Source organism: Argopecten irradians, chromosome 3 (genome assembly GCF_041381155.1).
Source record: "Argopecten irradians isolate NY chromosome 3, Ai_NY, whole genome shotgun sequence".
NCBI classification, from domain to species: Eukaryota; Metazoa; Mollusca; class Bivalvia; order Pectinida; family Pectinidae; genus Argopecten; species Argopecten irradians.
Genome location: NC_091136.1, coordinates 33,471,522 through 33,499,261, shown reverse-complemented (window position 1 = coordinate 33,499,261; position 27,740 = coordinate 33,471,522). Strand labels below are relative to the sequence as shown.

Sequence of the window (27,740 nt, the reverse complement as noted above, 5' to 3'; positions counted from 1 at the left end):
GGTTACAATCCATGCAGAACTCTAGGACAAGTAGTGATTTATCAACCACAAGAGTGTTATAATTATTTGCAGAATATTAAATGCTGGACAATTCTCGCACAAATACCTCAATAATATTGGAATCTGTTTGAAATGTATAACAGTAAATAGTTTATTATAAACATCAGGGGTATATATATTTATATTGAATATACAAAAAAAAATCAATTCTTTTTAAACCATATAAATGACATTTTATTTTCATTGTTGAGTGTATTACAATTGTAATCTTTGTTATTGAATTGATAGAAATATATTATTATTCTTATTCATGTGGCAATTCACAAATCAAACAAACTTACTTTTTATACATTATGTATTACCATATTTGCCGTGATTAGAGCCCCTGAGCCTCCGCTTATAAGCACCCCTCCCTTTTTCTGGAGAAGGATTTATCAATGTTTTACAACATCAGCACTGTATCCCATGCATATTACATGAACTTGCGAGTCTATTACATGTGAATCTAGATAGGATGAAATGTCTCAAAGGTCAAAAGGCATATGCATGTTTACCATAACAGACTTTTTTGTCCACAACTTACATTTTGACTCACTAATAACGGCCACAAATTTTTAAGCACCCTGGGCACCAATTACGGTGAATACAGTAAAAACATTTGTGCCTGAGAGTGTCTCAATCCGCAAATAAATCTACAATGAAGTGCTTCCTCTATTACAAATTATAATAAATTCAACTAAATTTTACAATCTTAATTCTAAAGAAGTTGTCTTTTAAAACCCACATGACTTTCTGTTTTAGCTACATGTACTTTTTTTTTTTTTATTTCTTCTTCTCTTTCTCAATTTGAAAATTCAATTGAGATACATTGACCCAAGTACTCGCCTCTTTTAATTTGACAAAGTTTAAAAAGTATTTGAATGTGAACAGTAAATGTTGATGCCAAGCATGCACTAGGAAATCAACACCTCTGTCTTGTCGTCTCTGACTATCGCCAAAGACGAGACAAAAATTGCACTCAGTTAACCTCATCAAGTAGACATTACATTATTTATTCCATGATTGAAATATAAACAAAATTATGCATCAACAGTGTAATGTTACACCATCACTAACAGACAATTGCATGTTCTTGGTGTTTGTAACAGAGACAAAAACTAAAAAGCAGATATGTAAATCAGTGTGTAAAGCTGTGAGAATATTACATAAATCTAACTACAGTCTAATCCAACTTCCTTAGTCTTTCTTACAAATCACTATACACCAGTAAACCTAGTCCACTAAACCTGCCTATAATATTAGACTTTTTTAAACCAAATTTTTTTTTAAATAAATTGAAAAGGCCTAATAATATAAGCAGGTTTATCGGACTAAGCTAACCCACCTGAAGAATTCAGTTCAATGCTGAAAAAATGACACACAGGTATTTCTAACTTATTTTTGTTTAACATCCAGAGTATCTCACAGTACCACAGTCTTATAACATACATAATAACATACCATATTGCCACAGCGATATTTATAAAATTGCATACCGTCAACAAACAAATGTGCATAAAAATACAACAACAAATAAATCTCGATGAAAAAGTAAAAAGAAATCAACAATTAGCACATAATTGGTATAAAGCAGAGTATTTTCAAATACAACACTTTTAGCCAAACAAATCCCAGTATATGGCACAAAGCTACAACAAATTGTCTTTTCATAGAATGACAGGAATGATTTGAGCTGGATTTGACTTTATGAAATTCTAGCACTACAGAATGCATTTCGTAAACAGTAATTTCACTTTTCATTATCTCGTAAGAAAAAGTTCAATACAAGCATACATCAAGTCAGTGAAAAAGTATGTACACTCTGTACCAGGAATAGGACGTTTGTATTCTTTACAAGAGGCCCATGGGCCTTAACGGTCATCTGACTATTAGTACAATACAACATAGCCGTTTAAAGATTTTAGCCTATTTGACCTCTGTGACCTTGATTGAAGGTCAAGGTAATTCATTTGAAAAAACTTGGTAGCCCTTCATCCCAGCATGCTACATGCTCAATATCAGTACCCTGGGCCTTCTGGTTCTTGAGAAGAAGTCATTTAAAGATTTTAGTCTATTTGCCGCCCATGACCTTAAATGAAGATCAAGGTCATTCATTTGAATAAACTTGATAGCCCTTCATCCAAGCATGCTACATGCCCAATATCAGTACCCTTGGCCTTCTAGTTCTTGAGAAGTCATTTAAAGATTTTAGCCTATTTGACCCCCGTGACCTTGAATGAAGGTCAAGGTCATTCATTTGAACAAACTTGGTAGCCCTTCATCCCAGCATGCTACAGGCCCAATATCAGTACCATGTGCCTTCTGGGTCCTGAAAAGAAGTTGTTTAAACATTTTAGCCTTTTTGACCCCCATGACCTTGAATGGAGATCAGGGCCATTTATTTGAACAAATTTGATAGCCCTTCATCCAAGCATGTCAAAGGCCCAATATCAGGTCTCTAGGCCTTTTAGTTATTCACAAGAAGTTGTTTAAAAAGATTTTAGCCTATTTGACCCCTGTGACCTTATATGAAGGTCAAGGTCCTTCATTCATACAAACTTGGTAGCCCTTCATCCCAGCATGCTGTAGACTCAATATGAGTATCCTGGGCCATTTAGTTCTTGAGAAGAAGTCATTTAAAGATTTTAGCCTATCTGACCCCTGTGACCTTGAATGAAGATCAAGGTCATTCATTTGAATAAACTTGATAGCCCTCCATCCAAGCATGCTACATGCCCAATATCAGTACCCTTGGCCTTCTAGTTCTTGAGAAGAAGTCATTTAAAGATTTTAGCCTATTTGACCCCCGTGACCTTGAATGAAGATCAAGGTCATTCATTGGAACAAACTTGGTAGCCCTTCATCCCAGCATGCCACAGGCCCAATATCAGGTCTCTAAACCTCTTCATTATTCACAAGATGTTGTTTAAATGGTTAGAGCCTAATTGACCCCTGTGACCTTGAATGACTGTCAAGGTCATTTATTTGAACAAACTTGGTAGCCTTTTATCCCAGCATGTCACAGGCCCAATATCAGTACCCTGGGCCGTCTGGTTCTTGAGAAGAAGTTGTTTAAACATTTTAGCCTTTTTGACCCCTGTGACCTTGAATGTAGGTCAAGGTCATTCATTTGAACAAACTTGGTAGCCCTTCATCCCAGCATGTCACAGGCCCAATATCAGTACCCTGGGCTTTCTGGTTCTTGAGAAGAAGTCGTTTAAAAGATTTTAGCCTATTTGACCCCCGTGACCTTGATTGAAGATCAAGGTCATTCATTTGAACAAACTTGGTAGCCCTTCATCCCAGCATGCCACAGGCCTAATATCAGGTCTCTAGGCCTTTTAGTTATTCACAAGAAGTTGTTTAAAGGATTTTAGCCTATTTGACCCCTGTGACCTTGAATGAAGGTCAAGGTCATTTATTTGAACAAACTTGGTAGCCCTTCATCCCAGCATACTAGAGGCCTAATACCAGGTCTCTAGGAATCTTAGTTATTCACAAGAAGTTGTTTAAAGGATTTTAGCCTATTTGACCCCTGTGACCTGGAATGAAGATCAAGGTCATTCATTTGAACAAACTTGGTAGCCCTTCATCCCAGCATCCTACAGGCCAAATATCAGTACCCTGGGCCTTCTGGTTCTTGAGAAGAAATCGTTTAAAGATTTTAGCCTTTTTGACCCCTGTGACCTTGAATGGAGGTCAAGGTCATTCATTTGAACAAACTTGGTAGCCCTCCATCCAAGCAACCTACAGGCCAAATATGAGTACCCTGGGTCTCCCGGTTATTGAGAAGAAGTCGTTTGAATGAAAAGTTTACGCACGGCGCATGACGACGGACGGTGCATGATGACAATAGGTCATCCTGACCCTTCCCGTCAGATGACCTAAAAATGAAAGTATTTAAAATTCTACAAACATGACTCTTATCTTATTCCACAGATTACAGCTGCTGAATTTCCTAATAATTGTACATTAAAATAATAAATCCTGTCCAAGTATTGTTTGTCTCGATAAAATTTCAGGTAACAGTTGTATATATACATGTATAATTATTATGATATATGTTTTACAGTTTACTTTTTAATATAAATTAAATAATTTTCTTGGATACAAAACTTAACTGAATCACATACTCTACAGTACAACACATATATTTGATATATATGATTTATAAAGTTAATTCATTTAATTAAAATGATATACCGGGTAGGTTATAATAACATAATGGTTTGATCACTGTGAACAGTTACCCAATTTCCCTCTTCAAGTTAAAAATCATTATAGACCCAACAGTGATGGTATAGAGCTGAAGACGAGAGGTTTCTCGGTAAAACAGAGAAAGGATTGTATGTCATTTAATCACAGATCAACACATATAAAGGGAATGTGTCCTTGGAAATCACAGTAGAAATCTTTGTACAATGTGGAGGGTTTCATATCACAGTCTGCTTATAACGGGCACAGCACATGTAGCTCAGGATCTCAGTTCTTCCACTTGACAGTCTGAAACACATTATAACCGTGAATTATACAACTACAGGAGCACTGTTGATTAACTTTATAGATATAATACCAGAGATATACAGCATCATTATTTTATCTCTGTGATATATTTCAAAGACTTAGTCACCTCAAATTTATGACCAAACAGAAAAGGCAGAGAGCTAGTGAAATACTTTGGATTTACATTTCAAAATCAGAAAATAACCAAGTACATGATCTGACACATCAACCATGAGGCTAAAGCTGACTATTGAAACCATGAAACATTTATCAGTATATTTCATATCTATTAAGACATATGTTCCATAATACATGCTTAAAGTTTATATAACCTACCGTGCTCTTCAATGCATCTTGTGCATAATATGCCTCTCTTGAATGGGCTATCAACTTTTTAGCATAATCTATCAGCTCTGCTCTGTCTTTCATAGCAACATATGTCTGTAGAATAGTAAATGATACAAAAGAATTAACCAAAAGTTAATCAATATATTTCTCATCAAATGTATTAAGAAATATAAATTAGAACTAGAAATGAAGTATTAAGCAAATTTATCTTTATAAATTATACCAGGTTATCTCCCCTTCATCTGATTAGTGATAATAATAAACAACCGATGACATTTATAACTTACATCAACAACAATATCATGGCACTTAAACTTTTTGGCAAGTGTGATTCTTTTCTCTGCATTGTCCACCATTCTGAGGTATTTGGAGAGTATCTGCAGTGAAAATAAGCAGTTCATGTCATCAATTATTAGATAAGGTCTGGAATATTTCAGTACATTTTTTGTCAAGATATCAATAACAAAATATTTCTATTATATTTCTACCTGACAAAATTCATAACTATTTAACAAAAAAAAATAATTAGCAGAAGAAAAATTCTTTTTATTAAGCAACTACTACAGAATGTTTTACCGAAGTTCTGGTTTTACAAAAGGCACATGAATTAGTGACTTTGGCTAAGTATCATGTCAAATGAGATGTAACAGAAGAGGTGAAAGTTTAAAAATCATTCATCAGTGCGCCCATTGGTTTAATATAAGGGTATGGATAAAATTTTAGGTAGTAAGAATGAAATAAATGTAATGGATACTTACATCTAATGGAGCACTGGTATTATGTAGAACTTCACATACACGATCAAATCCTATCACAGCTTTGGTCTTAGTGCCTCCAAACCAACCCTATAATAGGAGGATATATAACTTATAGTAACTGTAGAAAATCTTCAATCTATCACGAATATGCATAGCAAATGGTCCTTTTTAGCCCTGAAGTGTGGATTTATGCTGAAATCTAGTTTTTTTCCTTGTCTTTATGAAATACCACAATATGTATAATTCAAATCTTTATGGAAAACAATTCAATTTAATCTATAAGTACAAACATGTTAAGATTTTCTCAGGTTGAATAACATTTCCATCTACCTGAAAATGTTAATTCTCATTTTGTTTAGATAATACATTTTTAAATTTCACTCCAGTACACTACCTTTGTCATAAACAGCTCCTCAATCCCATTCCATTGTTTTAGTCTAGATCTGGCACTCAAAGCAATCCACATAAACTGTTTGTCAGTCAACTGTGTCATTTTTGGAAAAAACAAGAGGCCGATATCGCGTCACTCACCTGGAAGAAGAATTTTTTTTTTAGTTGAAAAGCCCTAATAATGAAGTATTAAGCAAATTTATCTTTATAAATTATACCAGGTTATCTCCCCTTCATCTGATTAGTGATAATAATAAACAACCGATGACATTTATAACTTACATCAACAACAATATCATGGCACTTAAACTTTTTGGCAAGTGTGATTCTTTTCTCTGCATTGTCCACCATTCTGAGGTATTTGGAGAGTATCTGCAGTGAAAATAAGCAGTTCATGTCATCAATTATTAGATAAGGTCTGGAATATTTCAGTACATTTTTTGTCAAGATATCAATAACAAAATATTTCTATTATATTTCTACCTGACAAAATTCATAACTATTTAACAAAAAAAAATAATTAGCAGAAGAAAAATTCTTTTTATTAAGCAACTACTACAGAATGTTTTACCGAAGTTCTGGTTTTACAAAAGGCACATGAATTAGTGACTTTGGCTAAGTATCATGTCAAATGAGATGTAACAGAAGAGGTGAAAGTTTAAAAATCATTCATCAGTGCGCCCATTGGTTTAATATAAGGGTATGGATAAAATTTTAGGTAGTAAGAATGAAATAAATGTAATGGATACTTACATCTAATGGAGCACTGGTATTATGTAGAACTTCACATACACGATCAAATCCTATCACAGCTTTGGTCTTAGTGCCTCCAAACCAACCCTATAATAGGAGGATATATAACTTATAGTAACTGTAGAAAATCTTCAATCTATCACGAATATGCATAGCAAATGGTCCTTTTTAGCCCTGAAGTGTGGATTTATGCTGAAATCTAGTTTTTTTCCTTGTCTTTATGAAATACCACAATATGTATAATTCAAATCTTTATGGAAAACAATTCAATTTAATCTATAAGTACAAACATGTTAAGATTTTCTCAGGTTGAATAACATTTCCATCTACCTGAAAATGTTAATTCTCATTTTGTTTAGATAATACATTTTTAAATTTCACTCCAGTACACTACCTTTGTCATAAACAGCTCCTCAATCCCATTCCATTGTTTTAGTCTAGATCTGGCACTCAAAGCAATCCACATAAACTGTTTGTCAGTCAACTGTGCAAAAAAACAAGAGGCCCATCGCTCACCTGTTTTTTTTTAAGTAATTATAATCACAAAGACTCTCACAATTAGAAAAATGAGCAAAATTGACTCCAAAAGTTTAATTTTGAATCACAACCATATAATGATGCTATTGATACCATACAAATATGCTATCCAATACAAAGGTTCAAAGAGGAAGTAATTTATATGAAAATAGTAGCCTAATTGACCTTTTTGGCCCCGCGTCTATCGCCGTGTAAGGCCCCGGGGGGTCAGCTCTATCATTTGTACAATTTTTAATCCCCACCCTATAAGGATGTTACCATTGCATTATGAGTGCTCTTCCATGCTTAGTTGCAGAGAAGAAGTCGTTTACAATGTATATGGAAATAGCTAAATTGACCCCTTTTGACCCCACCCTTCAGGCCCCTGGGGGTCAGCCCCATCATTTGCACAATTTTGAATCCCAACCCTATAAGGATGCTACCATTGCAATATGGGTGCTATCCCATGCTTGGTGTCAGAGAAGAAGTCATTTATATGGAAATAGCCAAATTGACCCCTTTTGACCCCGCCCCTCAGGCCCCCAGGGGGTCAGTCCTATCATTTGTATAATTTGGAATCCCTACCCTATAGCGATGCTACCATTGCATTATGAGTGCTATATCATGCTTAGTTTCAGACAAGAAGTCATTTATATATGGAAATAGCCAAATTGACCCCTTTTGGCCCCGCCCCTCAGGCCCCTGGGGGATCAGCCCCATCATTTGTACAATTTTCAGTTAGTAGCCCATAAGGAAGCTACCAGTCAAATTTTTCAAATTTTGTTGAAATCCGACCAGTGTTTATGGAGAAGAAGTCGATTGTTGACGGACGACGGACGCCGGACACCGGACAACGGACGCTGCGGTATCCCATAAGCTCACCTTAAACCACTGACTTTGTACTTTAAACAATGTTTGTTGCCTGCCAGTGTAAAGCCATATTGATGAATTGTATGAAAATTAATATTATTACAATAAATATACTTCATTCTTTGTTTAATATTACTAACTGAATAAATATGATTGAATTGTTTTTCATAATAATGATGTGTACCTTGTAGTCTCTTCTTATAGCAGCTGGACTTGCAAGGGAATTCTGTAACATAAAACATGCATGTAAACACAACTTAACTTTTTTTAAAAGAAAAACTCCCCTTTGTTTTGACTTTGGGACTAGGGGAGTTGACTTGTACTCCATAACATATTTTCAATTGTGAGAGGATTTTTTTACTACAAATTCAAGATGACTTGTAGAATTTTTGTTCCCTTACAATTTGTTTTAGTTATGACCCACCTCTGAGAGTCCAGCGTGGTAGAAACAGCAATAGTACAACGTAGTTATCACAGACATGTTGATAATGGAAGATTTCCGAGGATACGTCTTAAATATCATCACCTTTCCTTCCTGTTCATCTTTGGCATCAGCATCCTGTGTTATAACAAGGGGAGATAACTTAATACATACCACACTAACCAAGACCAAAGCAGAATCTAACTCGATTGTAACTCACTCAATTTTAGGAAGCTCTTCTGCTTCTGGAAGCTTAAAATTTCCATCTATAATATAAGAGCACAAATCAAGTTTGCCTCGGCTCCTGTGTCCTACATTCTACTAATTCATTGTGGTACCTAACTTTCGGGTCACAAGTTTGATGCTCAAATTATCATGACAAAGTTACCAGAATCTATCACTGAGTTTTCATTTCAGAATTTAACAATCCTCCAAAGTCTATCTACTTAAAAAGTGAAATATCAAACGTGTCAAAACTGTTATAACTCCAAGTTATCAATATGAAATCTTATCAGAACCAATCTTTTATTTAATATTAATGCTGATCTGCTTGTAACCTTGGTTCATCCAAGCCATAGATATGCTGATCACCAAGAGACAGATGTTCTAGATGGCCTTAGAATGGGTTTGTTCCGCAGCTGTAACATTATACACAGCTAATTTGATCTATAAAGTGATGAGTGCCAGACTGCTACAGGACCTACCTCTATGGGTCGTTGTCGTTCCAGTAAAGATATGTGTTCCTCCAACATGGAAGTATTGTGTGCGAGTCCCTGCTCCGACAAGAAGTGGGCCCTACAGAGTAACATAAAGAATAAAATTACACATGTATGTAGCTAGATTGTAATTAACCAAAAATCTAATTAAAATCTTGAGATACATTTTTAAAGATAGAGGACAATGATTTAAATCTCCATATATCTACATATGTCTGTATGATCCTTGGCTCCATACATCACTGATGGATGTGACAAGACAGGATGAAGGCATGATCAACATAATATGTCCCTTACCCTTCTACATAGCAGAGGCATAAACATTATTTCTAAAATAGCATACAAATGTTCTTCTGACACATTAATGCTATTAAGACACTGAACTCTCACCTGTGACAGGTTTTTAGATTCTTTATTTTAACAGCAGGATCGCTTGTGCTGATAGCTTGCTTGTATTTGAACATCTGGGAAAAAAGGGAAAAATTTATCTAAAACAAAAGTTAACCCATAATCGGTCAAACTTGCTCAAAGGACTATCTGTCTAAAGTAACCAATTTTAACCTCCTCATGAGTTATAAAATTATAATCACAGACATCAAAAACACCTGCCCAATGTTGCTATAAACTGCATTACTTATACTATATTCATAACAGCTTCTTTGTAAATACTGTACGTACTGCAGCTTCTTCACTCCTTCCAAGGAATCTGTAAAATATCAGTAATACATATTTCATTAAGTTTATAAATGTAGTATCATTAACAAAATATATTTTCAACATTACTTGGTATAAAGACACATTCAATAATTTGATTTGATGTGACTGAAACTTTAAAATATGCATCTATGACAGACAGAAAATGAAACTACACTATAGATTGCATACAACTGTACTGATGTTGACTTACCCCAGTAAATCTACAACAGCCTCAAAATCATAATGGTACTTCAGATAGTTAATATAATGGTTCACTGCGACGGGTCTCTTCTTTATCTCCATATTAAATATAGAAGGTTTGATGGTTCTCTGAACGAACAGCACAATCTGCAACAGATACAAGAAAATTACTTTTATCGGTACGTTATAATTTTCAGTTGCATCTCCCGTAATTACCAGCACTTACTGGATGTCAAGTATTTGAGACATTTCCTTTTGTAATAATTTAAAACCAGTAACATAATTTAAACATAGTATGATTCCATTATCAATCAAACTTACAGTAATAATAGCATTCCCATCATTTGTTTTAATTGCTTTATCCAGCAACTCTAGCTTTTCCTCTCGTGACCGGTAGGCTTCCAAATTAAACGGCTACAACACATAATAAATCACAATGTCATTTATAGTAGTCTCATGATTTTAGCATGCTTTTGATAAAGAAATTTTGAATTTGTATATGGACATGGATTGAAAATATCATATATCAGGGACAGAAATCAAGAATGGCTATTTGGTAGTCAGATGGAATTTTGATAGTTTTCTAGCAGTTAACCAGAATAACTGGGTTGGCTTCCCAGGTATGGCAAAGGCATCTGCTGACTCAAAGTAAAACAATTGTTGTTTCTCAATCTGCTATTATTATGACATTCAGGAGATATCAAAAGTGTCAAGAATGTTTAGTTACCTCCCCTGTTATGATGCATCGGACAGTGTCACTCACTGAGAGCTTGGTGGTACCAGACTCCTTGGCTCTCTGTAACACATTAAAAAAAAAAAAACCATTCATGTTGAAATCAAAATCCAAAGAGACATTTCTCATGGTGTTTGACTTGTGATACACATGTTCAGTCCCCTGATACAATTTCCAAAAAAATTACAACTTGTGTCACACTCTTACGTGTTTATATCAAAATCATCATATTTAAATCACATTCAATATCATTGTCCCTTATGCTACCATTTCTGATGTTTGTGATTCGACTGGTTGTAGTAAGACGTATTAGAAATCTCTGAATAATGTAAAATATATTTGAGTTGTGATTGTATAATGTTTACTATATGACACTGTACATGCTATTATTCGAGTATGTGACATAGATGATACATACCTCTAATGATCGCTGTAGGAAACGGATCTCTTCAGCCATCTTAGCTCTGTCATTGGAAGACTGGCCTTTTGGAGCACTACTGGACACCACTGAAGATATAGACACATCACCATAATGACCAGAGTATAAAAGTTTTAGGTTATCAACCAATCAAAGACAGCGATCAATGAGTTGTTTTTGAATGCTTGTAATTGATTATTCTAAAAGTTTAGGTAATGGTTTACAGATGTTAAAGGAGAACCAGCTAACTCATTCTAACCAAACCCACCCTATATGATCAACATAAATATGGGTAAATGAGGAGTTTGACAGATGCTCCATAGACTTGCTGTATAATATTAATAAAGATATATACAATGCGTCATACTAGAGAACATCCAATACCTACCCTCCTGTAGACTGAGGTTAGAGGAGGAGTTTGGGAGACGCTCTGTAGACTTGCTGTATAATATTAATAAAGATATATACAATATATCATACTAGAGAACATCCAATACCTACCCTCCTGTAGACTGAGGTTAGAGGAGGAGTTTGGGAGACGCTCTGTAGACTTGCTGTATATTGATAAAGATATACATGTATATATACAATATATCATACTAGAGAACATCCGATACCTACCCTCCTGTAGACTGAGGTTAGAGGAGGAGTTTGGGAGACGCTCTGTAGACTTGCTGTAGGTACTGGAGACTGAGGCTGGCTGTACTGATATGGTCGGTTTGATACCTTTATAAATATAAGCAAACCAATTAAGTTATGATTATCTGATTTATATTCTGTGTTCTTAATAATAACTCACTTATTTTCTAGAATATTAAACAGATCATCAGATAATTTAATATTGCTGAACTCGATACAATTCTATGTGCAGCTTTATTTTATTCTGAGTCAAATCTGTGCCTTAATTCACAATGGAGATAAATAGAGCCCATCAGAAGTATCTGTGTATATGGCATGTTATGAAAAGTTAGTTTCCATGCAAATACAATGTATTCATTTTTTTTCTGCATATAAGTTGATATACAAAATATGCAATGTGTGTAATGTGAGTAGTTACAATATTATTATGTAAACAGTAACTACATGATGGCATTATTTCATGCAAACAAAGCATGCAGTCTTACTGGGTATCTTAAGAGCCAGAATATTGATATGCTGACATGCAACAATCTAGTCAATTATGTCACAATTATATATCATACATTTAAATGTAATCAAACTAATATTCTAACTTGTTATTCATTACTAATACAAGAACCTCAATGTTTTAAACTGCAATGTACCATTAAATGGATTACATACTGATAAGCAAATAGCGGATTTTCTTCATCATGTTTTCTTACAGACCAGTATTACTGGCAATGTCTATAATATGCTACCAAGAAGATATCTTAAGATGTACAATTTCTATGCATGATGGCTAATGAGTTAAAGCTCATTTTTGGTAGTTAAATTTGCAATAATTTAAGGATAAACAGCAATAAATCCTGACTACAAATGTTTAAAAATACCTGTGTTATTTATCTGATAACCTGTGTTATTTATCTGATAAGCAAAGGTTATTATCTTTAAAAGTGCTCTGAATTTTCAAAATTATTATAGTTTATTTTTATGTTGTGTAATGGAATAATGTAACCTTCACCTTCATTAAGTGAGGGGGTGTGTGAAGAGTCTGTAACAGGATATAAACATCATTGTATAACATCAACATGCCCTCTATCCCACACTTACTATTAAAAATCACACTTCCATTTTATATTTTCATACATAAGACTATACTCTTAAAACATGCGTCGACTGGTCAACTAATTTCTTATCAGCCGTTATTTTGCTGTTTTTGACAAGAGGTAATGTTTGAACTGAGGTTTGTTATGTTGGCATAACCTAAGGCTATACAATGAATTCCTGATAGGATGCCCAAATCAGCTCAATGCTTCATATATACTGTATGCAGACTAGCTAGCAAGGCTCATTCCAACACATCATCAGCTTCATATATCAAAGTTAAATCAATTAAATATATCAAAATTATCTGTTTGATATGAAATTCCATATAACTGGTCAAAATTGTATCAAAATCTACATTCACCATCTGCCGTTTTCATTAGCATATAAATGGCAATTAGTCCACTTAAATGTAGAAATAGAAGGGTTTTGAGATACTGAAATGACATAAGTAAAGTATGATTTATCATCAAGCAGTCTCACCTACAAGTGATTGTGACGTCTTAATTTGATGCAATTTTTGTGATGTCACAATCACTGGGAGATATGACTAATCCATGGTAAATTGTACTTTACCCATATCATTTTATGTATCTCAAAACCATTGTATTTCTACATTTACCAAATAGACTATTACCATTTATAAGGTAATGCAAATGGCAATAGTCTATGTAAATGTATTTGGTAAATGTAAAGATACAAATAATTTATGATGTGGGCAAAGTATGATTTACTGTTGATTAGGCTCACCTTCCGGTGATTGTGACATTTTCAATTTTGTATTGTAATAACCCTGACTTGTACAATGATCTTGAATTTTGATTACAACTTACCATATGTGACACTTTGTGACCTTGTATGGGTTTGGGTCCTCAGGTTAGACATACTGGGAGACTGTGTTGGCGATAGGGTTTGTTTGGGGGTTACATCTGGTGCTGGCTTTGTAGGGCTTTGTTCTTTGGGAAGCAGTTCAAGGCAAAGGAAGTGGATAGGTCAAAGGTCACAATAACATGCATACAATCATTGCATAAGCATTCTATTCATTGTAATGTAAAATGGAAATCACAAAAATAACAAGATAGAATATCTTGAAATCGAAGCACAGTATGCTCATTCAGCATTCCTAGCATCATTCACAATACAAAGTACCACAATAAAATATTTCTTTCCATCTCTATATACTATGAGCATGCTTAAATTATTAAACTTTCCGTCTCTTTATACTATGAGCATGCTTGAATTATTACACTGTCCATCTCTATATACTATGAGCATGCTTAAATTATTACACTGTCCATCTCTATATACTATGAGCATGCTTAAATTATTACAATTCCCATCTCTATATACTATGAGCATGCTTAAATTATTACACTGTCCATCTCTATATACTATGAGCATGCTTAAATTATTACACTGTCCATCTCTATATACTATGAGCATGCTTAAATTATTAAACTTTCCATCTCTATATACTATGAGCATGCTTAAATTATTACACTGTCCATCTCTATATACTATGAGCATACTTAAATTATTACACTGTCCATCTCTATATACTATGAGCATACTTAAATTATTACACTGTCCATCTCTATATACTATGAGCATACTTAAATTATTACACTGTCCATCTCTATATACTATGAGTATGCTTAAATTATTACTGTCCATCTCTATATACTATGAGCATACTTAAATTATTACAGTCAAATTGTGTTTTCTTTGTTGTGTAAATTTTCTAAAATCACAAAAGACATTGTTTACAAAACATTGATATGTCTAATACTGGCATATCTATACATGTAAAAATAAGGGAAGGGTAGAAGCAGCAAGCAGGAGATTTCATTGCGTACCTAGGACTAAGTAAATTACCACAAATGCTTACAATAATATAGCTACTATATTTTTAAGATTGTATCATAACGCTAAACAGTAAAAGCACTATCGAAGTGCAGAGTGTTCATCCAAAACAGCATAAATTATTATATGTATTATATTGCAGATACTTAATTATAATACATATCTGATATAAATAGAAGATTCATGTTTGTATAACATGCAAATCATAATTAACTGATATTTTCAAAGAACAAATTGAAGCAAAGAATAAGAGACTGCTAAGATATGGTTTGCATCTACAATGTTGTTGAACCTTTTTCTCTATTTACATTATTTCATAATCCACCTAGTCCAGTTCCGCTACTTTCCTTACTCTTTTCTCCAAGTCTTTGTCCCGAAGACACAACGACTCACAAGTTCACATATCCCCTGCTAGTGTTATAAACATACTCCCAATGCTTGAAACAGGAGTCGGCAAGCTTGCCAATTATACAATAGGAGAGGAGAAAATCTAGTGACTAGACCAGGATTTGAACCAAGACCTCCAAACACTAGCCATATGCTCCACCGACTGATCATGATCTACCTGGTCACTGATGATCAACCAAGTCCAATAAAAAGATAATATATATACATGTAGTGTACATTTCTTTTTACTTTCTCTTAATTTGTTTTGTGAACATTTAAATATTAGGTACTTCTATGTTGAGTTCTATAAACCATCAAACATATTATCATACTTGTTGTGCTTGTAACAGCTGTGCTAGAACCATCCCAGTTGATGGTGTCTGTTTCCTCATCAAAGTCATTTTGTTCTTTCAACAAAACACGGGTCTTAGCCATTTGGTCAGCCTGTTCAACACTGACCTAAAATAATCAGGAAAAATCTAAGTAAAAAAATCAATGATTGTTTAACATCAAATATCAAATAGCTGATCAAGCAAAATCAGATTGTTATTGTTACCACTGGTTCTTTAAATATTGCAAAACACAAATGTTGACATATATAAGAATAATTTAAAAATCAAAGTACTCAAAGTACTGCAAATACAACGCAGCAGAAACAGAAAAATAGAATGAAATCAAATGAATTTCCAAAATCAAAATATATAAACCATATCATAAAGACTTTAATATCAATTATTTCAAGAACATTCAACTGATCACAGAAAATACATCTGTTTTGTTTGACATTTTTCTTAATTAAAGTTCCTACATGAAAATTACAAAGAAAACATAAGTCTTCATTAAAATGAGTTTTTAACCTTAAACATACTCTTGTTTCTTATGTTGCACATACACTTATATTGGTAAAACCATGTAAAACCATTTTAAAGTACACAAAAAGGGCATGTGAATAGTTTACTTTAAAACTCTTATGTCTATAAGCCTTAGATAGTAAGTCCAATTTGAATTATCATTAACAGAGATTATGTGATTTGGCCATGGACAGAGGAGTCACCAGCAGGCAACAGTTGACATAGATGGGCTGTGTATTATATAACACTCTGTGTATTCTATACACACTCTGTGTGTTCTACCAATCAGAAGGCAGTCTTCCCATGACTACTGATTGGTACAAAGGAATATTATTCAATGAATAGGGAATTTATGAATGGAAGTTTATGAATGAAATGGTTCAAGAGGTCACCACTAGATGTCATTGTAGGGCAAGTCCTACTCAGTCCTACACATCAATAGTAAAGCGGATAGCATTAATACAAACGCTAGTCGCGTTGTATTAAAAAATCAATGGAAGAAATAGCAATTTTCTCTGTTAGATCAAGCTTTGAAAATCTTTAGAGTTCTGAACAATAGAAGCTAAGGACTTTAAAAACCTTTATAGCAATCAAAATAATTTAAAAGGGATGTCTAAACAAGAGATCCCAGAGGGATCTTAGCACCCACCAAAGAATGATCTAGGTCTGACAATGGAAAGAGGGATCTTTTCTCTGCTTTTCAAACTTTTTCAAACATATAAAATTTGAGACCGATCGCTTCAGTACTTTCTGAGAAATAGCAGTAACAAACTTCAACTATCAAAACCCAAGATGGCTGCTTGGCTGCCATCTTGTTAATTGATCAGTCCCAGAACGCAATATACACAACCAGGGCCCTAGGGAAACCTACATATGAAATATGAGAATGATCCCTTCAGTACTTTCTGAGAAATAGCGGTAACAAACTTTAACTATCAAAATCCAAGAAGGCTGCCTGGCGGCCATCTTGTTGACCGATCGGTCTAAAAACGCAATATGCACAACTAGAGCCCTATGGGAACCTACATATGAACTTTGATAAAAATCCCTTCAGTAATTTCACTAATTTGTGAGAAATAGTGATAACAATCTTTAAATATGAAAATCCAAGATAGCTGCCTGGCGGCCATCTTATTGACCGATTGGTCCCAAAATGCAATATGCACAACTAGGCCTAAGGGAAACCTACATATGAAATTTGAGAAAGATCCCTTCAGTACTTTCTGAGAAATAGCGATAACAAACTTTAACTATCAAAATCCAAGATGGCTGTCTGGCAGCCATCTTGTTGACCGATTGGTCCCAAAATCCAATATGCACAACTAGGGCCCTAGGGGAACCTACATATGAAATTTTAGACAGATCCCTTCAGTGCTTTCTGAGAAATAGCGATAACAAGAACTGTTAATGGACGGACGGAGGGACGGACGGACCACGGACCACGGACAAAAAGCGATTTGAATAGATGGTGGGCTAAAAATGTTAAATAGTATATTTACATCATCATCAAAGATGTTGATTTTCTTTTTCTTCCCAGACCAGTAATCATCATCCTCATCATGTGATTCCTGAGGAAAGAAATGTACAAAACATATATGGTATAATAATTTAATGTTTCACAAAAAGTTAAACACATATCAATTATTGCCTTATAATTAGGCCTAAATAGTTTGACAATACCATAATGTTCTTTTCAATGTTCCAAAATGTTATGCTACATATAACAATGTTGGAAAGTTTAAATGTAATTAATTTTTAAGAGTGTACTTACTGGTATATTAGCAATTGCAAGCCCGCTGTTTTTTATTTTGTATGATCATGATTATCATATGTTAGCGTTTCTGCTATCTACATTATGGTGCAAGTACATTTTACATACATTATCATCATTATATATATATATGCACCAACATAAAAGCAGTTTTCTTGATTTTCACTCATTTTATATAATAGTGACTGTTAATTAAAACATATGTACAAAGCAAATTAAACAAATCTGTGGTGTTTAGTAAAGGAACAATTCATCAACCTTAAACACTCCAAACAAGTCTATTTCATTTAATTCCTTCCTCAAGACAAGAACAGAATTCCTAGATTTAAGACAGACATTGAAAACAACTTATAATTAAGACTTATAATACATGAATCATGTTCAAATTAAGATTTATTTTTAATAAATTTTATAATAATTATAATTTATTAGAGTGTCACACTCTATATCTTTAATCAGTTTACTTGTAATGTGAAAGTCGAACCTCACACACAACAATTTCAACAAATCATTTTTATCTATGAGAATAAACACAAAATACATACACACACATGCACAGCACCGCAAATTATAGGGTTCAATGTATTGTTAATAGTGATGTTGTTTGTTTTAGATTTGAAATCAATGAAATGACAATTGACATGTTAGTTCACATTTTTGTATTGTTATTAATTAAAAGTCATACCTTTTTTGCATCAGAGTGTAACAGCTGTTAATTAAGTAAGAACTTATTCATTTTACAGTGTTAACTCAGAAATTTCAGGTGCATGCACTATAACATTTGATCTAAATTTTAGTATCATATTCGCTGTAATAATTATTACCCCTCCCCCTATAAGCCCCTCTCCACACTTATAAAGAATAAGTTATTATATACATTGTAAATACCCCCTGAGTCAGCCAGTTCTCCTCCAATACTTAAGTATTTCATCAAACACCTATAATGGGGGTAGAGTCACCGTACTGAAAAACTTCAAATACAGCTTTTTTCATTCCCAACTTATATTTTGGTTTTCTAGTAATTAAGCGCCCCCTTTTATCACATCTTTTTTTAAGCGCTTGGCGATAATCACCGAGAATACATACATGTAATAATCATCTATTGTCCCACTTTTGTCTTTGATAATGAACATTAATATTTTGCCCATGTGATACTAGTACTTTCCACGCCGTCATATCAGCATCCAAGCTGATATCACGTTATGACGTCATAATTTGATATGACAGGCCGATATGAGTTATCTCCCCGGACTGATCATGATATCACAAGTCATCCGTGTTTTTCACTCTGGATTTTAGTGTTGCCGCTTTGATTCTGTTTCAGATGCAGAAGATAATAGGTTGGACAGCGGATAAAACTTAAAATTTCAAAAAAGTTTCAATAAACCAATTGGACAGATGTATTTGGAAAGAACACAGAAATTAAAAATAGTCTGTTTGATGATGACTTGACTGGAGTTTTTGTCTTAAGCAGGATCAAGTAGAAATGGGTTTTGTTCACACCTTAACGAAAACGAACAAAAAAAAATTGGATATAAATAAAATCAGAAGAGACGCATGTGAAGAAAGAACCCATTTGACAGTTTAACTCTTTGAGTGCCACATGCTTTTCTTTAAAGAGTGCCAAGGCCGAATAGACCTCTAGATCTTTGAAATTTGAACAGATATGACATCACAGTAACACAATCGACTATTGTATGATGTCGCGTCATCGGACTGGGAATGTAGCATTTTTCGTTGTTTTTTTGTTTGTTTTTTTTTTAATTGACTTTAAATCAGTAACATTTCACGCCGAAGCTTAGTGGGATGCCTGATAATATCATAGTCGTAGAATATAGATAATTCCATAATTCAAGGATGATAAAAAAACTGACTGCCGATATGTATTTATATGTACTTAGGTTATAAAGTTGTGAGGAAAGACGATCATATACATAACGTAGAATGCATATTTGTCAAGTTAACTCTGGTGCTGATTTGTCTCTGTTTTCATTGTAATATTCAGGGGTCGAATTTTACATTTTTTGTCACTTTCTAAAACTAGCAAGTGCCCTAAATTTTTACTTGCTAAAACATATTTTTACTTATAATTAATATCTATATTCAAATTACAGTTTTGTTATGTATAAAATCCTTTATTTTTGCATGATGATGTGAAGTGTATATATATAAAGTACATAATGTATATCAACAACTTTATAGTAAGAACTGGGTCCCCATATTTTCCAATACAACAATTTTTCACAATCATTATGCCATTTTTACAGTCCCTGATAAAAACCACCATATTCTTTTCACATGCTATTCTGGTATATCTACTTGCAAAATGCAAGTAAAACAGTTTGAAATTCAAGCCCTGATATTGAATATAAAAGAAGTAAATGTTAGAAGATGAACAAAATATTTTATGAGTTCGACGGAAATGAATCACTACGGAACCAAATCTAAATGCATATATAACAAAATGTGTAGAAAAAAAGTTAATTGTTTTTTTTTTCTTTTTCTTTTTTGAAAAACAAGCATCCGCCACCGATTACACTGTATTTGGCTATCTTATATAATGGGTTATGAAATTGTGACTCATAGAGCATGAAATTTGTATAATTGTTAAGAAATTATTTGTTTATGAATACTCAAAAATAAACTAAAGATAAAGATATAAATACCACTGCCATAAAAATGGGATGGGGCATATTGTCTGTCACATACCTTTTGTTACGTCCTGCTTTTCTATATATATGTACCGGTAAGCGTAGGGGTATTTATATCATAAGTTATTAAGAGTTGCATTCTTACTGGATATACAAAAATGTATACATATTTCTTAAAGTTGTTTCCAACACAATCTATAAATATACACTCACCACGGTACCCAATTTGTCGGATTGGAATTACAATATACATGTATACAATGAATAGCGTGACATTAAAGTCCCATAATATGTAATTATTTTCCATGAGTCTAGAAATAAAGCACGTATTTCGTATGCATAATAGAACCAGAACGCTTACACGTTGGTCACTTAATTTCAGTATCAAGTTTAGTTGATACCAACATCTGTAACAATATCTGAACTGTTTGTCTACTTTGCTAAACACACAGGGATCTGAGAATAAGATAAAGTTTATATCAATAAAGGCCCATATCTTCCGGCTAAGATCACTCACAATAAGCAGTTTATGTACATTCACTACATTGTATATTCCCGTCTAGAAAAATTATGTAATTGATACATAAATGTTAACCGTCATGTTATGAATGTTTGGCGTCTCCTGATATTAAAAATAATAGTAAAAAACAAACAAACAAACAATTACAAAGTCAATATCAGTGAACGTAGTGACTGAATTGAATTGCATTAGGATTGACTTTTGCGTGTTTTTTGCATGAATTTCATCAAAAATATTTGGTCCTAATTCAAAATCACATTAATGCATCATTTATATACCAAGAATGAGTTGTAATATTTATAAAAAGTTGTCCTGCTTGAAACATATGCCAGCCTGAAATGGCACGATTTGTCGCCATTTCTCCATGAAATTTTGAGTCACACGATCATCTGACATCTACACTTTTATATTTGCACTATCTGGTATATCATTTAAATATTATATAATAATGTACTATTTTTCTATATTTTCTATTGTGTTTCTCTATATTCTGTAGTATTTGTCTATACATCATTATTTAGTGCTTTTCTATAGCGCATCTATCTGTTGACAGCTGGTAATTAGATGGGGAAGACGCTGGACCCTTAATCCGTGAAGTAATTAATTATCCACGGCCGTGGCACTTATCGTCTGCGGGGCTCCCTCAATTTTATTGCCCCCTCTATTTGAGAGGTATTAATCGCCTCCCATCCCCATTATCTATAACAAATGGCTACATCGGTCTGGAAAATCTGCCAGTGTCCACATCTACATTACACACGGTCAACATTTACTTGTGGCTAATCGTTTTTCTAAGTGTTATGTTTTAGTGTTATTGTCAATTTTGGTAACCAGAGCCCACCGCTCCTGCAAAGGAGCGGGGTGCTCCTGCAGCGCTCCTGCGCTCCTGCAGCGCTCCTGCGCTCCTGCAGCGCTCCTGCAGGGCTCCTGCATGTTTGGTATAAAAGGGGCACGAAACTGAAGCTCGGGGAGTTCAGGTGTTAGCTGGTTTGAATGACGGAGTTCAGGTGTTAGCTGGTTTGAATGACGGAGTTCAGGTGTTAGCTAGGTTAAATGACGGAGTTCAAGTGTTAGCTAGTTTGGATTATTGTTCAAGTGCACGTTTCTATGCTAAAGAGAGCGGAGTGGTTATCCTGTGAACTGTAACAGTATCCTGTAAATGCTATTGTTGCTGAATACACGTGGAACCTCATTACGGCGTTGAATTGTGTTTTACTCGACGACCCACTCTATCTTAATCAAAACTCGGGTATTGTGACGGGTGCCTGACGTTACCCTAGAAGGCATCTACCGAGGGCTGCGGGCTTGGAATATACGTATACACATAACTCCCGCAGTTTTTCGCTACAATTGGTGGCAGCGCATTGGGATTAGTCTGAGATTATTCACGTCAATTTGTTATGGAGCAGGATAAATCACCTCTAGTGGATTCAGGACTCGACGTATCGCCGTTTAGTCCGTGTGACACCAGTACACCCAGATGTAGGATGGCGGCTAGAACTCCCCTAAACAGGAGCCGTCAAGATGAAAGATTCAACGTCCTTCACAGATCCGATCCAGAAAACGCGACAAGATTGTGCTGTTCGCTGTTGATGTGCACATTGTCCTTAATGATTGTGCAATCTGGATTAGCTATTTGGTTGATCTACTGGAGCCATGATAACGCCCCCAGTTACATGCAACAATATACAAAGCTAGGAATGCCCTGTGGACTCTTTGTTTTATTCCTACTCATCATGACAGTGTGGAATACTTTTAAATTCAACAGGAGTAAGGACCATGCCAATGCAAGTGAGACAAATGTGTGCCGAAATTGCAATAACTTTCCGTTCCAAAAACCACGTCAGTTTGAATACAAAGTACAAAGAACTTTCAGAGGAAAACGTACAGATATATGGCCAGAGTTCATCGATTATTTTGAAAACATTGACGACCTTAATTTGTGGAACGATGAAAAGAAAAGACGAGTGCTATTAACCACTCTACGCGGTCAGGCTTCGACATGTATATGGTCTACAACCGTTATACAAAGGCAGCTATAATCTTTTGCTGCGGAAAATGGACGAACGATTTGTATTCAAAGCCATGAAAGAAATATATGTAAAAGAAGCCAGATTACGATGACGGAATAAAGGAGAGCCACTAAGAGATTATGCCCAAGCCTTGGATGATTTGTACAGGCGTACCTATCAGGACAAACCTGATTTAGCAAGAGAACATTCCCTTCAGGCATTTCTAAATAAGTGTGGCGATACTGAGGATTTTCGTCTCGCGGTAAAGAGAACGAAACCGAGGAACATTTCAGAGGCAGTGTCCAATGCTATTCATGAGGAATATTTACGCATTGGAGAACGGGAAATACAGAGAGAATACACGTCAAATATGTGACGGAGTTTTCGAAGTTTTGATGCAGAGAGAAGATATATGAACAAGGTTCAAAGAAACCGTGTGTGTAAGGGAGACACACATAATGACATGTCTCATCAGAGTATTCGGAGCTCAAAAAAGAAACCGACAACAGAAATGAGCTATCATCGCCCAAGTCATGTAAGTGAACCAACTCAACGTGACAATCGGGCAAACACGACTAAGGGATAGGGGATAAATGGGTAACCGATTGTACCAGGGAAAATCTCCGAGCCTCTTGTCGGGAAACGGGATATAAACTCAGGTACAAAAGGTCAACCAGAACACCCCATAAACACCCAAGTCGTGAAAAACTTGTAGTCAATGACAGGTCCAGATCCACTACTTCCGACGATCGGAAACTGTGTCAGAAGCCATATAAGGCTCGGAACAATATTGGAAGTGGTGAACCAGGAGTGTCAACTAAAGCCGATAGTGAGCATCGAAAGTCAATAGAAGACTTCACTTCACATTGTATGCAATCATACAAGGAAGTTGACGAAGAAACTTATTCCGCGGGGATAAGTGTAAAACAAGTATCGGAGGATCTAGAGTCAGGAAGTGAAAGTGGTTATGAAACACTGACAAGCGTGAAACGAGAAATGATAAAGAAACTATCCAAACGTAAAATTACCCACGCGATTAAAAGAGAAAAGGACTGAAACGGTGAACTGTGACATTCTTGTGGATCATTACTAAAGCTGAACTATGAACTTGTTTTGGATTATTACTAAAACTGAACTGTGACATTCTTCTGGATTATTACTGAAGCTGAACTGTGAAATTGTTTTGGGTTATTACTAAAGCTGAACTGTGATATTCTTTTTGGATTATTATAAATATCAAGTTGTGGCTATGATTTTGGATTATATATTAACGTGGAACTGTAGATTCTATTTGTATTATTACAGTAAGGCAGTGGCATTAATTTTGATCAATTTTAATACTAATTGTTTTGAACGTCCTCCTCGTCAGATTACGTTGCCTCTATTATAATTATGCATGTATGATATATAATTATGTGACTGAAAGTGTGTGAGTATCGTTATGTCATCATTCGAGATTTTGTGCTAGGAATTTCTTAGAATTTAAGCTTTGGATTGATTATGTAAAACTGAACTTCCGGTCGACGAGTTACTATTTGTTTCACGAGTTTGTTTTATGAATTGTTACAAGTTAAGTTGATAACTCCCGATTATTCAGGCCGATTAATTAGATGATCATGAGTTGACATTGTTAACGTAGACGGGTAATTCCAGTATAGTATTGGTATTGTTACAGTAGTGTACATGGAACTAATGATTGTAGTTAACATTTTATTTTACTGGTATCAGTATACGTAATATCCAAGTGTAATGTTAGTTTAGTAGGGACTAGGTAATGTCTCCGTAGTTTTTGGGAGATCGATGATTATCATGCTTGATAGATGTGAGATGTTGTTAGATGCTATTTAGATGTAGTTTAGTTTTGGTATGGGATGTAAATAATGTTTTCTTTTTGTATTCATGCTCATAATCACGTTAACGTCTTTATAGGGATAAGGAGTTTTAAACGGGCAAGCGTTTAGCTGAACAGTGGAAGTTCAGTGTTTCAAAGGAGGGGGAAGTGTACTATTTTTCTATATTTTCTATTGTGTTTCTCTATATTCTGTAGTATTTGTCTATACATCATTATTTAGTGCTTTTCTATAGCGCATCTATCTGTTGACAGCTGGTAATTAGATGGGGAACACGCTGGACCCTTAATCCGTGAAGTAATTAAAGAGACAATTCACTCAGGCAAATTCTTATAAAAACTATAGCATAAATGTATTGTTCTACATTTCTTATGAAACATATAACGTAAAACATTGACAAATTCCACAACATTGTTAAGTATTTTAATTAATATCGTTGAAATATCAAATCTTTGATCAATACGATTAAGCAGGTACAATATTAACTCTGTACCCATACCCGAGCCAAAGTCATGCACGTTAAACAAATGAACTACATAACCACTGAGAAGGTGATAAAATGATTTTTAGGCAAGACAATTCACCAAATAAGGTAAACACATTACTGTCAGAGCGATTTGAGCAGTTCTAGCCAAAAGTTGCATTACTTTAAGAGCAAGGGACAGGGTTCGGCATACAAGAAGTTCGACCACAGTGTGTAATGGCGGACAGCGAGCAAGTTTGAATATTTCACACACGTGTCACCACCATAGGCGTTTCAGGCATATCACAGTAACACTGACTGATGTAATTTCCATTAGAAGTTGTTTTATCTGATATATATACAAATTTTAATGTTCTCTTAGACCGAATTGTCCCTTTAATTATCCACGGCCGTGGCACTTATCGTCTGCGGGGCTCCCTCAATTTTATTGCCCCCTCTATTTGAGAGGTATTAATCGCCTCCCATCCCCATTATCTATAACAAATGGCTACATCGGTCTGGAAAATCTGCCAGTGTCCACATCTATATTACACACGGTCAACATTTACTTGTGGCTAATCGTTTTTCTAAGTGTTATGTTTTATAGTGTTATTGTCAATTTTGGTAACCAGAGCCCACCGCTCCTGCAAAGGAGCGGGGTGCTCCTGCAGCGCTCCTGCGCTCCTGCAGCGCTCCTGCAGGCTCCTGCAGCGCTCCTGCATGTTTGGTATAAAAGGGGCACGAAACTGAAGCTCGGGGAGTTCAGGTGTTAGCTGGTTTGAATGACGGAGTTCAGGTGTTAGCTGGTTTGAATGACGGAGTTCAGGTGTTAGCTGGGTTAAATGAAGGAGTTCAAGTGTTAGCTAGTTTGGATTATTGTTCAAGTGCACGTTTCTATGCTAAAGAGAGCGAAGTGGTTATCCTGTGAACTGTAACAGTATCCTGTAAATGCTATTGTTGCTGAATACACGTGGAACTTTATTACGGCGTTGAATTGTGTTTTACTCGACGACCCACTCTATCTTAATCAAAACTCGGGTATTGTGGCGGGTGCCTGACGTTACCCTAGAAGGCATCTACCGAGGGCTGTGGGCTTGGAATATACGTATACACGTAACTCCCGCAGTTTTTCGCTACAATAATGTATATGTATGTCCAACTGATAAGTCAGAAAAATTCAATAGACTAGCCTGAACTTAACAAAAAACAACATTAAAATATTTGTACCTATGGCACAAAAAGTCGTACGAATCCATTATATCAGGAAGCAGTAGCTACACTCGCATGCCAAATGTGAGTCAAATACTAGTATGCATGTGTCTAAAATATATTCTTGTATATTGTATGTATCTTCGTGTAAAATTTCGTAGAAATCTGTTCATAAATGAGATCGGGAAAACTCAAAGAAAAAGTAAAAGTGCATACATTTTATAGAGAAAACATAGGCCTACATGGAATAGCCTTCAGACGATCATGCTATCTATGCATGATGTCATGTTATCTGTGACGTCATTGCATTGGCATTGTTGAACCGTTTAAATCTGGGTGAGGCTCTCTGAGGCCCTTTGGCACTCAAGGGAATACGCCAAGAGTCTCATTGAGGCTCCGTGGCACTCTAAGGGTTAATAGTTAAATTTTCCTTTTAGATACTTAATTCCTGTCGGCATTGTAAAACTGACAATTCAGAAATAAAACCATTTTGCCAGAATTTGTCAATAGGTCTACAGTAGGGATTAGGTCTACTCCCATAACATGAGAGTCGACTGGTCAGTCGTTTTTTATCGGACGTTGTTTTGCTGACTGTCACGACGTAATGTTCCAAAAGTATCTCGTCGTGCTATAACAGGCCTACCTCTAACATTGTTGGTAGCAGGATTAGGTCCTAGCCGTTGTGGGTACACATTATCAAAAATAAAATAAAATAAACATGAAGACACCCCTGTAGCTAATGGTCTTTTTAAAAGAATTGTTAAAATCATTGTTAACCTGGGCCTCCATAAATTAATAAGGCATGTAATAGAGGGTGGGCTATATAATCTATAGACATTATTATTATTGAACCCAAGTTGAGCAGAAGCTGTAGGAAACGACATTTAAATTATGTAACACGCATAGATTATCAGCTAGTGTCGCATATTTTATGTCTTTAGAAACAAAAATATTTACTAAATGTTTGTAGCTATATATTTAGTCTCTAAAACGATTGATAAATATGTGCATATACAGTTTGTCAGCATCAGTTTACAAACCTTTCTGAAAGCTGCCATCTTGAAAATCTAATAAAG

The 27,740-nt window shown here is 34.9% G+C and overlaps 1 protein-coding gene across 1 annotated transcript; it reads right to left on the bottom strand.

The window, feature by feature from the left end:
* Positions 1 to 806: 806 nt before the first annotated feature.
* LOC138318315 (spermatogenesis-defective protein 39 homolog) lies at positions 807 to 27,740 on the bottom strand. The gene is made up of 19 exons (XM_069260573.1): positions 27,705 to 27,740; positions 17,688 to 17,756; positions 15,670 to 15,796; positions 13,921 to 14,043; positions 11,984 to 12,088; positions 11,363 to 11,451; positions 10,939 to 11,007; positions 10,533 to 10,625; positions 10,222 to 10,358; positions 9,993 to 10,020; positions 9,705 to 9,778; positions 9,303 to 9,393; positions 8,602 to 8,736; positions 8,362 to 8,403; positions 7,186 to 7,275; positions 6,792 to 6,878; positions 6,321 to 6,410; positions 4,879 to 4,983; positions 807 to 4,542 (listed from the first exon to the last, which is right to left on the bottom strand). The coding sequence occupies exons 1-19, from the start codon at positions 27,720 to 27,722 to the stop codon at positions 4,522 to 4,524; spliced, it is 1,593 nt and encodes a 530-aa protein (XP_069116674.1). The 5' UTR covers positions 27,723 to 27,740; the 3' UTR covers positions 807 to 4,521.